This window comes from Terrapene carolina, unplaced genomic scaffold (genome assembly GCF_002925995.2).
Source record: "Terrapene carolina triunguis isolate 2854851 unplaced genomic scaffold, T_m_triunguis-2.0 Scaffold210, whole genome shotgun sequence".
Classification (NCBI taxonomy): Eukaryota; Metazoa; Chordata; order Testudines; family Emydidae; genus Terrapene; species Terrapene triunguis.
This window is the reverse complement of record NW_020664561.1, coordinates 44,993,716-45,006,578: the sequence shown is the minus strand read 5'-3', so window position 1 is coordinate 45,006,578 and position 12,863 is coordinate 44,993,716. Positions and strand designations below refer to the sequence as shown.

Here is a 12,863-nt window from a genome sequence, read left to right as displayed (position 1 = left end):
ATCTCAGAGGAAAGATGAAGATGTATATAGTTTACTAGCAGTGATATGAAGTAAAGAAATCTTTGTGGCCTACTTAACAAGAGCTTCTAATAAGGAAAGTAAAAACTGGTTTGTTAAAAAAGCTTTAGTTGGTGGCCATATCTTGATCTTTGACTATATTTTTGCAACATAGTTTAGAGAAGGGAGAATTTTTCAACGAATAAGTATTTAGCCCCCAAATTCCCATTTTCTAGGCACTTTTCAGCTTATTTCAGACAGAATTATCAGCCATACATTTTGCTGTGTGAAACTGGCTAGGAATTAGGCCAAAGTGATGTCTGAAAGTACAGTGATTGAGTTTAGACACAACTGTAAGAATTCTCTAGAGCCTTAGATTTTAGAAATATTTATCTCAAAGTATCAATTTAAACTGAAAACTAGAAGTCCTGTTTTTATCGTACAGTACTAAAGAGAGAATTCACTTCATCAATTGGCTGACACTCCCTGTATCCCCTCACTCAATCTTGAATAACATCATGGCTACATACTACATGGAGCTCAAAATCCCAAGCATTATTGCAGAGTTGCTTCTCTGAGGAACATTTCTCTCTGGCTACTTCTCAAGATTAAAAGCTTTATTTTCAAATAAAATATCATATTAGAAGACACAGAAGGCAATCCTCTGGATTTTCAATGGAAATTAATCTAAAAATAAAAGGGACAATCCCATTCCCCCAGAGGAGGGGCTGAGATATTTTTGGTGCAGGCTGGTATGGAGAGGATTTTGCACCTTTCATGAGAATCCTACATCCACCACAATTTTCTAAAAATAAACATGGACGGTGCAGACGGGGCTTGCACACTGAACAGCTGCTGTTGGATGCCAAAATGCAGCAGCATTATATCAGCTATAAAATTCCTTATGGCTGGATTCTCTAGTCTAAAACCACTTTGTGCTATGTAGTCCTAAACCACTCAGCCAGCCATGGGGAGAATTCCTCTTGCCCAGGTGTTCTCTCCACCAGTGGCTGGATGGAAGAATGAAGCTCAGCTGCCTTCTGGACTCAGTGCTGCCCTCCCCATTGCATAAGGGGAAGGAGGAGGATGTGTTGGAGTGGTACAAGAAGGGGGGTATGGCAGAGCAGAGCTTCACCCTGCATTACCCTCCAATGATGCAAGTTAGAAGTGCTCCTATATACCCCGAACTTGTGCTGGAGCTGGGCTGCCCTGAATCAGGGCGCTGCAGCCCCCCATGTCAGATGGAGTGGAGAATCAAAGCCTTACTCATTAAAATATACTGCATGTTCACAGACTTCATATCGAGTATAAAACAGGTGGGTACAGCTACAGTATATGTTCTCTATTTATACTACATGAAAGTATATGAACCAAAACTGAAAAAAAAAATATATATATACCTGGTTTCCAAGCCAACTAAGTTAGGATCCAGAGCAACGGTCTGTGTTGTAATTTCCACCTTTCGTACACTGCCAAAAAAGTCCGTTATCAGAACATTCTGAGGATCTCTATGAAAAAGATCAGTCCGGTGTCCAGGTGTAGAAACACACAAACTTCTAGGGCACACCTGAAACTGAACATAAAAAGGATAGTTACATTTTCCTTCTCACATTTACTCTTTAAATTAGTCTCTGTTGGTGTCTGTCAGAATATTGTTGGGAAACGAGAGACAACCACTAAACAAAATCAGCATTGATTTCACTGGTATCAATAACACATGCAATGGTTTTCCACACTTAGAAAAGGAGATTTAACTAAAGAACTAAGAAGTGCTCTTTTGTCATGATTATGCATTTAGAAACCTCTTTCGCTCCTGATATGCACGTAACTCCTATTAACTCTAATGGCAAATTAATATTAAAGAGGAGTTATATGCAATTCTTCTGGGAAAAAACAAGCCGTTCATCAGAACAAGCTGTTTTTCAATGTACATGTGGCAACTTCTGAAAAATTAAACTAGGTGGGAATCCTATAGGTTGATCAAAGGGAGGCAAGTGAGGCTGGATAAGTGTTCACACAGCCTTGGAAAGTCTACTCAGTAGCTTAAAAAGGTTGCAAAAATGAAGCAAGAATTTGGATTCTTGACATAGGTCCAGAGGAGTCAAAATCCCAATAGTTGTTACCCTTCTACAGCCTGTAAATTAACTATGAATTAGAATCATCATATATTAAAAATAATTTAGACTTATTTTAAGTTAGTGTAGATATGTCTGCAGCTCACGCGGCATATTATCTACAGATTAGTTCCACTGCTATGCTGAATTCCAAAATGCAGCACTGACACTCCTGTAAAGGCACAGCCATCAAGAGAAGGAGGCAGTAACAAACTTATCCAGGTTTTCCTTAGATCCCAAGAAATTCGGGATAGCAAAGACTTTACTGAGACTATGTAGGCATCAGTGGAGACAAACTCAACTTAGTATTTCAAGTGGCAGTAAAAGTTTATTAAATAAGTAATACAACAAGACATATAGTTCTAGCAACTTCTGAAATCAGGAGCACAAAAGGGGATGATAGCATCATTGCTCTATGCATCATTGCTGTCCATCCTCCTCTCCCCTCCAACCCTCCCATTTCTGTAATTCTGTAAACATGGTTTTTCAGATCTAGACATGTACCTTCTTTCCAAAACCATAACAAACCCTCCTAAACCCATGGTCTAACCAGGTCTGTATTCCCATTCAAAATATTGCACTAGGGTATTTCCAAATCTCACTTAGCTATGTGGGAACACCCCATCTTTCTAACCTCTACTGGCAAGGGATGGTGGGTTACTGCCAGTCCATGAGAAGCCACTTGACCATAAATTAAACACACAACATTATTAAGGCTGGGGAGGACTCTGGCTATAATTCTTACTGCTAGGACCAGGTATCCAAAGTACAATCCTCCAAAACCCAACAAATGCAATCCAAGATCATTTCCCTGCCATCGCTTAGGGAAAGCACACATCTACAATCTAAAATGAACACTAGTAGTCTTTACAGCAAGTTTACAACCACTGTGGACTCCAACCCCTGGATATAGCGTGGAGCAGTTTTGGAATAAGACTTTGATTTATATAGCACCTTCTATCCAAGGACCTCAAGATTAAGTATCATTATTCTCCCAACTATAAAATGAAAACACTGAGAAAAGAGAAATTACTTGTTCATGACCACACAGCGAGTCAGTAGCAGATTTGTGAATATGACCCCAGTCTCCTGATTCTCAGTCTTCAGCTCCCCGGTAGATATTGCTGCCTCTGATAGGATATAGGAAATACAAAACCAAATGGAGGATTGGAATGTGGGAATAGTTCTTTAGTGACAGGAAGAGAAAGAGCAAAGATTCCTCCAACTACTGGCCCTTGTTTAAGGATGGCAAGAAACTACCAGGCAGCTAGACTAGTATTTTCTCTTCCCATTGAAACACATGATGTACTGGGGGGGGCTGCATACTCCGGATCAAAGCAAGTTCGATATAACGCGGTTTCACCTATAACGCAGTAAGATTTTTTGGCTCCCGAGGACAGCATTATATCGTTATATCGAGGTAGAGGTGTAGATGGTGCTGGCTATTATCAAGTGCTTTTATCACCATTGAAAAAAACTGAGTGTTTGAACCAAAATGTGTTGCCAAATATCTGCTTTAAAAAAAAAATAGGAGTATCATCTCAATAGTATTTCCTATGTACCTGGTAGAAAATATGCAAGAAACCAGACAACTATGTCACCAGCCAGATCTCCTGGGGCTCACCGAAACACAGCTTATACAGCATGATGTAGTAGTATAAAAAATAGTCTTAGGTAGCAATAAAATCAGAGTGGTCCATTTGATGAGACCTATTCATTGAAGATATCAGAGAAAACAGAACCTTCACTTCCACATAGCTGCCCATACCCATGTTTGTTCCATCCCATTTACACTTGGGGTGCACACTCGTTGCACAGCTAGTGTCATCTTGGAGGATTACATCTGTGTTTTTAGTCATGGCACTTACATTGAACTGTGCTACTCTCCAGCTCTTTGTTAGCTCTCCAGCTCTTTGTTAGCTCTGGATCCCACCCATGCCCTACCCATTCTTCAAAGCATTTTGCCTTCTCTTGCAGGCAACCCCTTAGTTTACTGTTCCAACTTCATTGTATACTGACACAGGAAAGTGATCAGAAGCAAGAGAGAAGTCTAGTTTTCTATGGTTGTTCTTAACCAGCATTAGCAGCTCTGGAATTGGAGAGACACACACTGGCCCAAGAGCTGGGCACATGGATGAGTTTGGCTGTACGTCTTTAGATAAGTGAGTAGACAAGAGACTTCCTCTCTGGCCATCTTGCAAATCACAACTTCTTAAAGAGAAAGATCAGTCATTTCCCTTCGCTCTTAGCTCCTCAAAGAGCACAACCTTAAAAATCTAAATCTTTAAAGCCCATGAATATCCATAATATTTGTATTTTTAATTCACAAATTACTGAAGACATAAGTCTTCTACACTGCAGCTATGCCATCAAGCCACTGCACTGGCTAGGAATGTTATAAAACATTGAGTAACCGTAACAATTTTATATTTCTGTAATGTCAACACCACCATGAATGGAGGTGTATAAATGATTCAACAAACTATGAATGACTTTTCAAAGCACATCACCCATAACTTTTATCTATCAGTTCCCAACAGAATTTCAAACCTAGCACCAAAGGTTTTTGATTGAAGTTGACTCTGTTGCAAATAGCTTCAAAGACCTCAGAGCAAAAGCTGCTTACTAATTCTTCTTTATGTTAACTAGTGAAGGCACATGACGACAACAGTTCTTTTATCTGAAAGCCCACTGATCTGCTCTCTTATTGGTGAAATAGTCGTGACAAATTCTTCCATTTTATTCCTATAAAACTGCCAATTTAAAAAATCCTCCCTCTCTTTCAACAGGTACATTCTAAGAGTGAATTAAATCTGTGATAAACTGTATATGAAAGGGATTTAAAAACACATCTTTAAAAATCCAAGACCATCCTCCTTTGGGGCCAATTGTGCTTTTATCACAAGCCTAGAAGAAAGGGAGTTGTGTTAGCTGCGCTGCCCCAGGAATTTCTCAGGAAGCAGTCTGCAACTCTGAGCGCATCCCTTCTCTGCCTAGCTCAGTGTACCTTCCTCCATCATGCTAAACTACCTGAGGCACCAATAAAAATAAAACCATGAGAACTATACATCATCTAACAGAAAATAACCAGTTTGCCCTGGAAAGTTAAGGTAACTGCAGAGGATAAGTAATTACTAATTCAATTATTTCATTGATCTGCTCATCTGAAGAGCATATTTTGCTTCCAGAAGTACAGTTTTTATTTCAATCCATTGTACCAACATTCACCTCTATCTGCTACAATAAAGTTCGGTTTTGAATCCATGAGAAGAGTTTTGCTCTGCTACGCATAGATAGCAAAACCACTCTGCCTTTTTAGGCTTGATATCAGTCGAATATCAAGTTGGAAGTGTCAGGAGTGCTAAAAGAAATAATCTGGTTGCAAAATACAAATAATAATAATAATAATAATAATAATAAAGTGTTAGGTGTATGAATAGCTCACTTTGCCATACTCATTAGCTGCCAGGCAAAAGCTCATACATGTAAATAACTATTAAAAATGAATGTTGGGAGTATTCAGAAAGTCAGAACTCTGAAGTATTTCACTTCAGCCTAATCCTGTTATACTTCATCATGCTAAAAATCATGCCATCAACTTTAAATTACGTTTCAAAGTGATCTTATTAATTAGTTCAGCTAACCAGGGGTGGGGGTGGCAAAAGGGACTTATGTGATCTTTGGATGTACAAAGAAGAAGTGGTAAGTAGAAGTAAGGAGGTTATTTTACCACTGTACACAGTATTGGTGAGACCAATACTGTATCAAGCTCCGGAGTCCACATTTTAAATAGGATGTTGAAAAACTGGACATGTTGCAAAGAAGAGGCACAAAAAAAGATTAGAGGGCTGGAAAAAAAATGTGTTACAGTGAGAGACTTCAGGAGCTCAATCTGTTTTGTTTATCAAAAATTAGATCGAGAGATGAAATGATTGCAGCATATAAGTACATTCATGTGAAGAAAATATCAGGCACTACAGAGCTCTTTAATCTAGAGAAGAAAGGCAAAACACAAGCCAGATGCCAAAAAAATTCAAGTGCTCCCAATTCCGCCCTCTGTCTTTTGCAGCAACCCCTAATGGAGGCAGCTAGACTGACTCTTGCTCAGCTTCAGCCCCAGGTTCTTCCTTTCCAATGGTACAACTCACCCTGCAGCACTCCCTGATGTAACAATGTGGCATTGCAGAAGGTCTTCATCTCTAGCATCCTCTGTTGACCTCTTTTTTGGCTATGTGATGGCTTGTTTCTGTCTATACCTTCCATGACCTAGCCCTCCGGCCAGGTCACCTTTCAGTTCAGTCGGGATAACAAAAGTCCAACTGAAACACCCACACAAATGAGTCTTCCGTCGCTTTTGGACTTTTCTCTTCATCCCTACTCTCGACCCCTGGGGAGTTCTATGCTCCTTAAACTGAGCACTGCCTTCCCAGGGCTTTCCCCTGGACACACTTCTACCCAGCAGATTTTCTTTTGGATGACAAGGTACAGAAATAGATGCAGATTTTTCCTCTAACCTAGAGGAGATGAGTTTAGTTTATAAAATTTACTCAACTAGGTCAGAGATTAAAACCAGAAAAATGTCCCAACTCCCTTTTGTGGGTTAGCAATGGGCTTAATCTTTACCCACAATAAATGCTGTCTATTGCAGCTCTAGGCTGTATGGATTGAACACTACCTGGGAAGATGCTCCTCAGTCATCTGGCACCTTGTGGTATGTCAGTCATTCCATAAAGTGCTCCTGCTGTAGGCACTTAAGAGGCAACACAGCCAAATGCAGCCCAGAATTAGTTTATATTCATAAGTCTTTACATTCTCCAAGACTGCAAACAGCCACTTTTGCACAAAATAAAGTCACGCTATAAGCAAATACGTGCTTCTTGGCTAAGAATAATAATTAAGACTAGATACTAAGTATTTAAGAATTTAAAACATCAGAGTATGCCAATAACAATTACTTAGTTAAAAAAAAATCTCTCTCAAGAGTACAATTGTTTTTACAGTATCTATTAATACATGAACTTTACTAAACACTAAAAAAAGGGGGTCAGGGAGAATACATTATTTACAGTTTAATACAGAGTATGGATGGCAGTAGGGGCAAACTTTTCCTAATCAAAAAATTATTTGAAATTGACAGGGGATAGCACTAGGGAGATAAATAAGCAAAGTAATAGAAGATAAAATTACTTTTAAAAATTTGCAAGAGAAAAATGTGGTAACATTTGATAGACATGCGTAACCTGAGATTTCACTCAATTTAGTAAAAATCACCAGAAGCAGCATAACGTGGACAGAGTAAAGATGCTTCACTCTGTAATATGGTAACATCCTGTTAAGTAGAGAGAGATACAATGACTATATTACTGTATGTTTCTCTAAACAAAAGCTCACTGCTATAATGATTATTGTTTTGTCTCTGATATTTACATGGTAAGGATTTGTAATCCTGTTAAAACTTCCTAAATAAACAAATAGTTAAGAAAGAAAAAAGAAAAGGAAGAATAAGCATAACTATACCATAAATAGTGTAAACTGAAATACCCCCAAGAGTAGATTACGGACTGAACTGTTGCCTGGGCTACAGAGTGGCACTGGGACATAAAAGGCCACAAGGTTCCCTTTTCTGCTCCAGTAACATGCAGCATGGGTAGCAGTGTCAGAGGACAGAATCTGCAGAGCCACTACATCCCCAAGCCACGCAGGTGGGTTGGGAAATGGGTGGAGTAGAGCACAGCAAGCAGGAAGACCTTATTCTCTGCAACATTATGGTGCCAAGAGCTCAGGTGGGTCTGAGGGGGAGGTGTTTTAAGAAAAATGGTTGCTCTGAATATCATAGGGTTATAGGAACACCTTGAAGTTGCTATGCTGCTTCCTAAAAGATTACACATTAGGAATAACAGGATACGATTCCTTTGAAAAACAGCACATGGAAGTCAGAGCCACCAACAGTCTACCAGCTCAGATCAGACAGGCCAACACAACAGCAATTAATCTGACAATCAAAACTGGAGTCTTCCCAAGGCAAGAATATCTCCATCCAAATACCCATACCCATACCCAAAACCAGGAGACTGTTTGTTTAGTCACTATTTTGAAATGATCCTGCCTAATAAATTTTAGATTTTCCATAAACACACAGAACTATGCTATAAACAAAGTACTTGTAACCTGAAGTTCTTCTGGTACAAGCAGAAAGCTTTTCCAACAGATTGCTGCCACTGTTTTCCTCCTGAGTTAAAACTGATAGAGTCACATAGTCCTTAAAAATTGTAACCAACATAAATGCTCTTGAATAAATGCCATTTAATTTGGATTTTTTTCTTCTAAATAAGAAGACTTCAGAGACTAAGAATGAAATTAAATACAGACATATGACCTAGTTTTTCCTCTTTCCCATTTTATATTCAGCCTTTGTAGAGAAAGATGTTATCATCAGTTAAAGGTTTTAAAAAGACCTTTACTATCACAACAGCAACATTTATTACTACAAGGAAAATGATTAAGGAGCAACTATCTGCAGATGCTGTAGAAGTGAGTTACTACTTATGATGGATTGTACATATATCAGATTCCTTGGATTTGTTAATAGAAGCCAAGTACCTGTTTGACAGTTCAGATCTATTATGTATAGTATATGGCTTTCAGCAAGCAATTTTGGTCTTTTTCAGAACAAAAACTAATAGGATTTAATCCTTCTGAGAGAAAGCATGATAAAAGTCCTTTAAAACCTAGAATATTCAATTTCAGAAAGAAAACAATTACACTATTAAGCAATGATATACACCAGAATATCCGATACTTTAAAATGGAGAGGTTTTAGCTTTCTCTTCTATGTAGATTGTTTGTATAGCTAATTTAAAAAAAATATCTTATTGGAGGAGACAGGAACCTCTATTTGACAAACTACTAATATGCTCACCTATCGTATGTAAGTAACGCATATTTGTCCTATCATAAAATTAAGTACTGTATACACCTCTCCAATGATTATCTTTATAAAGGTAATAGAAACTAAAAGGAAAACTTGGATATACTTGATCCCATTTAAACTACTTGCTACATAAAGCATAAAATGACGACCATTGCCTTTTGCACTTTGAGGTTGGAGCACATCCATCCTGTCAAGGCAAGGGGTTCGTTTTGATGGTCTGCCTAGAAGGTTACTGAAACCAGAGGACTTGAAGGGAGGGGGGAAAAAGATTACTTACTTGTAGAATAACCATTGTTCTCTGAGATGTGCTGTCCACATATACATTCTGCTGCAGGTACCTGTGCACATAATGTACTCGAGTCAGAGACTTTTGTCACCAGTACCACTAGGCAGCACATGCGCCTCACTCGCCTTGTGCCACCATCTTCCCCTCTGTTCCTTAACACTGCTGTATATAATTTCTAAAGTAGCAGGGAAGTTGGGAGAGTTGTGGAATGTGTATGTCCACAACACATCTCAAAGAACAATAGGTATTCTACAGGTAAGTAACCGTTTTTTCTCCTTTGAGTGACTGTGCATGTATATATTCCACTCCAAGTAACTCATCAGCAGTTCCCTTACAAGCAGAGGGACTTCAGATAAACTGAATAGAGGCTATAACTCCAGCTTGCAAAAGTCGGCATCATTACAAGAGTCTTCAGTAATGGCATAATAAGAGGACAGAGTATATGCAGATGACCATGTTGCTGCCTTACAGATACCAGCTACTGGAACATTGCTCAGAAAGGCTGATGAAGTGCTTGTTCAGATATGTATTAAAAACACATATTTAAACACAAATCACTTAGATACATACTGATCTGGTAAAATGAACCTGTCGTCATTTGTCACTCCAGCAATTTGATCATCATCTAAACTTTACTAGCAATGATTTTATGTTTTCTTCCAGATTAGACATTACATTGGGCCAAGAATAGATTCCTGGGGACCTCACTAACATCACATCATTTGGCTGATGATTCCCCATCTACAATTACTTTTGACTTACAGAGATCTGTCTGTTAACCAGTTTTTAATCTATTTAATATGTGCTACACTGAATTTATATAGTGCAAATTCTTAAAATCAGGCCTGGACAAGGAATTTGTTCTTCTTTAAGCAGGTACCCAGCAGTGCAACTCAGTCACTGACCAAAGTATTCCCTTTAATTTCTCACAAGACATGAGCTGATTATTTTATCAGGGTTTAGAGTTATGGCTCTTAGGGATCCCTCAGGATGAAGGCATGGTGGAATTTGACTTCTGCAACTGGAAGTTCATTCCCTGAAGTTCATTCACATTATGTCTCAAGATAATACAGTGTATTCTGATTGCAAATCGTGACATACATTTGTGTTTTCCCAATTTTTATTTTTATTTTTTTGACAGTGATGCAAGTCTCCTTATCCTTCAAATAGTATCTGGGTATAATATGCTACTACAGGGTTTGCTGTACTACTTCAATATATTGCTGAATACTTTGAATTTGGCCACTGAAAGACCAATACAATTATACTTAAAAATAAAGAATACACAGGACTTTTCTGTTATTTTGTGGTTGTCAACATTTTTACAAGTCATTAAAGCGATAGAAAGGATTTACAGATTTGCTATGTCATCAACAAGATCTGTATTAACATTTCTAACTAACTGAACCAGTTCACACCATTTTCCAGATGGCTATTTATACACTTTAAACTGCTGCTGAATTTCTGGTACTGTTTCTTTTTATAAGACAATTAATTCCCTTGATTACAGATTGAGTGTTTCAGCCAAATTCACTCAAATAATGTTTTTTTAAAATATGTACATAATCAATAGAAAAGCTACTTAATCCTTGTGACATAAGTTTTGTCTAAAATTCTCCACATCCCATCATAAATTAGAATATGATGTAATGAAATGGATTTTCATGCTCTTGGTAGTAAAATGTCGGCATATTAGTCACTGAATCAATTCTATGTCAACACAAAATCTGTCAGTGTGGGCTGCTTTGTGTGAAATCTACTACACCTCAGCTAGCAGCAAGGCTGACACCAGCCTCCACAGACATTGACATAAAATGTTTGAACAGCTGCTCCTTTTATTGAAATGGAGATTTAATGTGTGTGGTCAATGGTGGCTCTTAAGTCTCTGACAACAGCATGACAGAATTTACGGCAACAAGCCACACAAGCATAATGCATTGCGATGAAAAAAGGAACGTTTGACCTGTTCAAGGCCAATGGACTAAGAATGCTACTGAAATGTAGTTGCTTTTTCAATTTATGGTATCCAAGATGGAACATATGTTCAAAAGCCATTGTCATTAAACTTCACCAAGACATTTTTTGTTGGATCATATGTGGCAATTATAATATTTGCCCGAGAACAAATAAAGCCCCAGACTTGTAACTGGATTTACACAGGCTGACCCCTGCACCTATGTGGCGAAACACTGCAGTCAATGGGGCTCTGCTCATGTGTTTCTGAGTGCAGGATCAGGATTCCAACATACAAATTTCCTTTGTAAAGCAAATGCCGATGACTGCCTTTCCATATGTGCAAAGTGATTGCAGTCCATGATTCTAGGTACCATGCAAGTGGATCAGTTCCACGGGATGCAGAGATAACACACATAAGTGACATTTTTCAGTAAAACAACCAGGTTGTTTTAATTTAATTTTTTCCTAATCAAGCAAAGAAACAATTTTAAACTGTGGACTCAAGTCTCCAAAATGTCAATATATAATGATTTTACTAAATAAGAACAACAAAAACATTTTTAAAAATACCCTCTTGATATGCAGGAGAACAAAAAATGTTGTGAGGTTCCCACTGCCAAAATGGACCAGTTGTGAGAATACAGGAGTAGTTAGCAAACTAATGAATACAGTATACTACTTACTAGGTCATTCATATTGGTCTGGCTTGCTGGGTGAATTTCTTCCAAGAACTCCAAGACATAAAATGTGTATCTATCCATAAGGTGAACTCCAATCCCAAGATCAGGCTGATGCTTAAAAACAAAATATACATACTTAGAGTGTTCCATAGCAAAAACCTGATGGGAACAGAGCAAAACAGGACCATGCAAGTGTCAAACCTATGAATTATTTTTACTATTAGTCAAATTATCAGAAGTATGCAAAAAAAGATTACTAACCATCAAAAACACCAATAGACTGTGTAAATGAATCTGTATATTGCATGTGATCATCTTCATCTTTTTAGACTAATTTCTGACTAGCCCTGTCTTTGCCTGGTTGCAGGGAGCCTCTTTCTCCATTATACACCTGTGCAGAACTCCGGTAGGATCCTCCCACTATGGCCTCTTGAGCACAAGAAGGAGCGTGGGGGGAGATAGTCCTGTGTGGCTCCAGGAGGTCATGACCAGTTTCAGTAAGCACATGAGTAGAGCTTGATTTTCAGAGATGTTGAACACCTACTGGGGCTATGGTGCTCACTACCTTTAAAAACTAAACAACTACAGAATAGGATGGTTCAAACCATGGCTGTCATATGAGGCCATAGCCTAAAGTCAGAAAGATGAAGCTTAAGCCACTTGCAGGCGTAGGGAGAAGATGACTAATGTCCCCCTCTTCAAGTGTGCTACTCAATATACTATAAATCACATTTTCTATCTCTATTGTTACATTGCAGAAAAAAGGTATTTATAATTACATTTTTTTAATTCATTATTTTATGTTTGAATTGTAAGACTTACTGAAAATCAAATTAGGGGTGTACATTAGCCTAGTGGGCAATTGACATCCCCACACTTTCGGACAGCACGACAGAACA

The 12,863-nt window shown here is 38.3% G+C and overlaps 1 protein-coding gene across 2 annotated transcripts in view; it reads right to left on the bottom strand.

Annotated features, from left to right (window-relative positions):
- The window catches only part of LOC112109825 (GPI-anchor transamidase), a 115,663-nt gene that overhangs the window by 84,673 nt on the left and 18,127 nt on the right, over positions 1-12,863 (bottom strand). For both annotated transcript variants that reach the window (XM_026655429.2, XM_026655430.2), the window contains exons 8-9: positions 11,968-12,078; positions 1,398-1,570 (exon numbers count right to left, since the gene is read on the bottom strand). In XM_026655429.2, the coding sequence (XP_026511214.1) occupies positions 1,398-1,570; positions 11,968-12,078 (284 nt within the window). The remainder of the gene's footprint in view (positions 1-1,397; positions 1,571-11,967; positions 12,079-12,863) is intronic.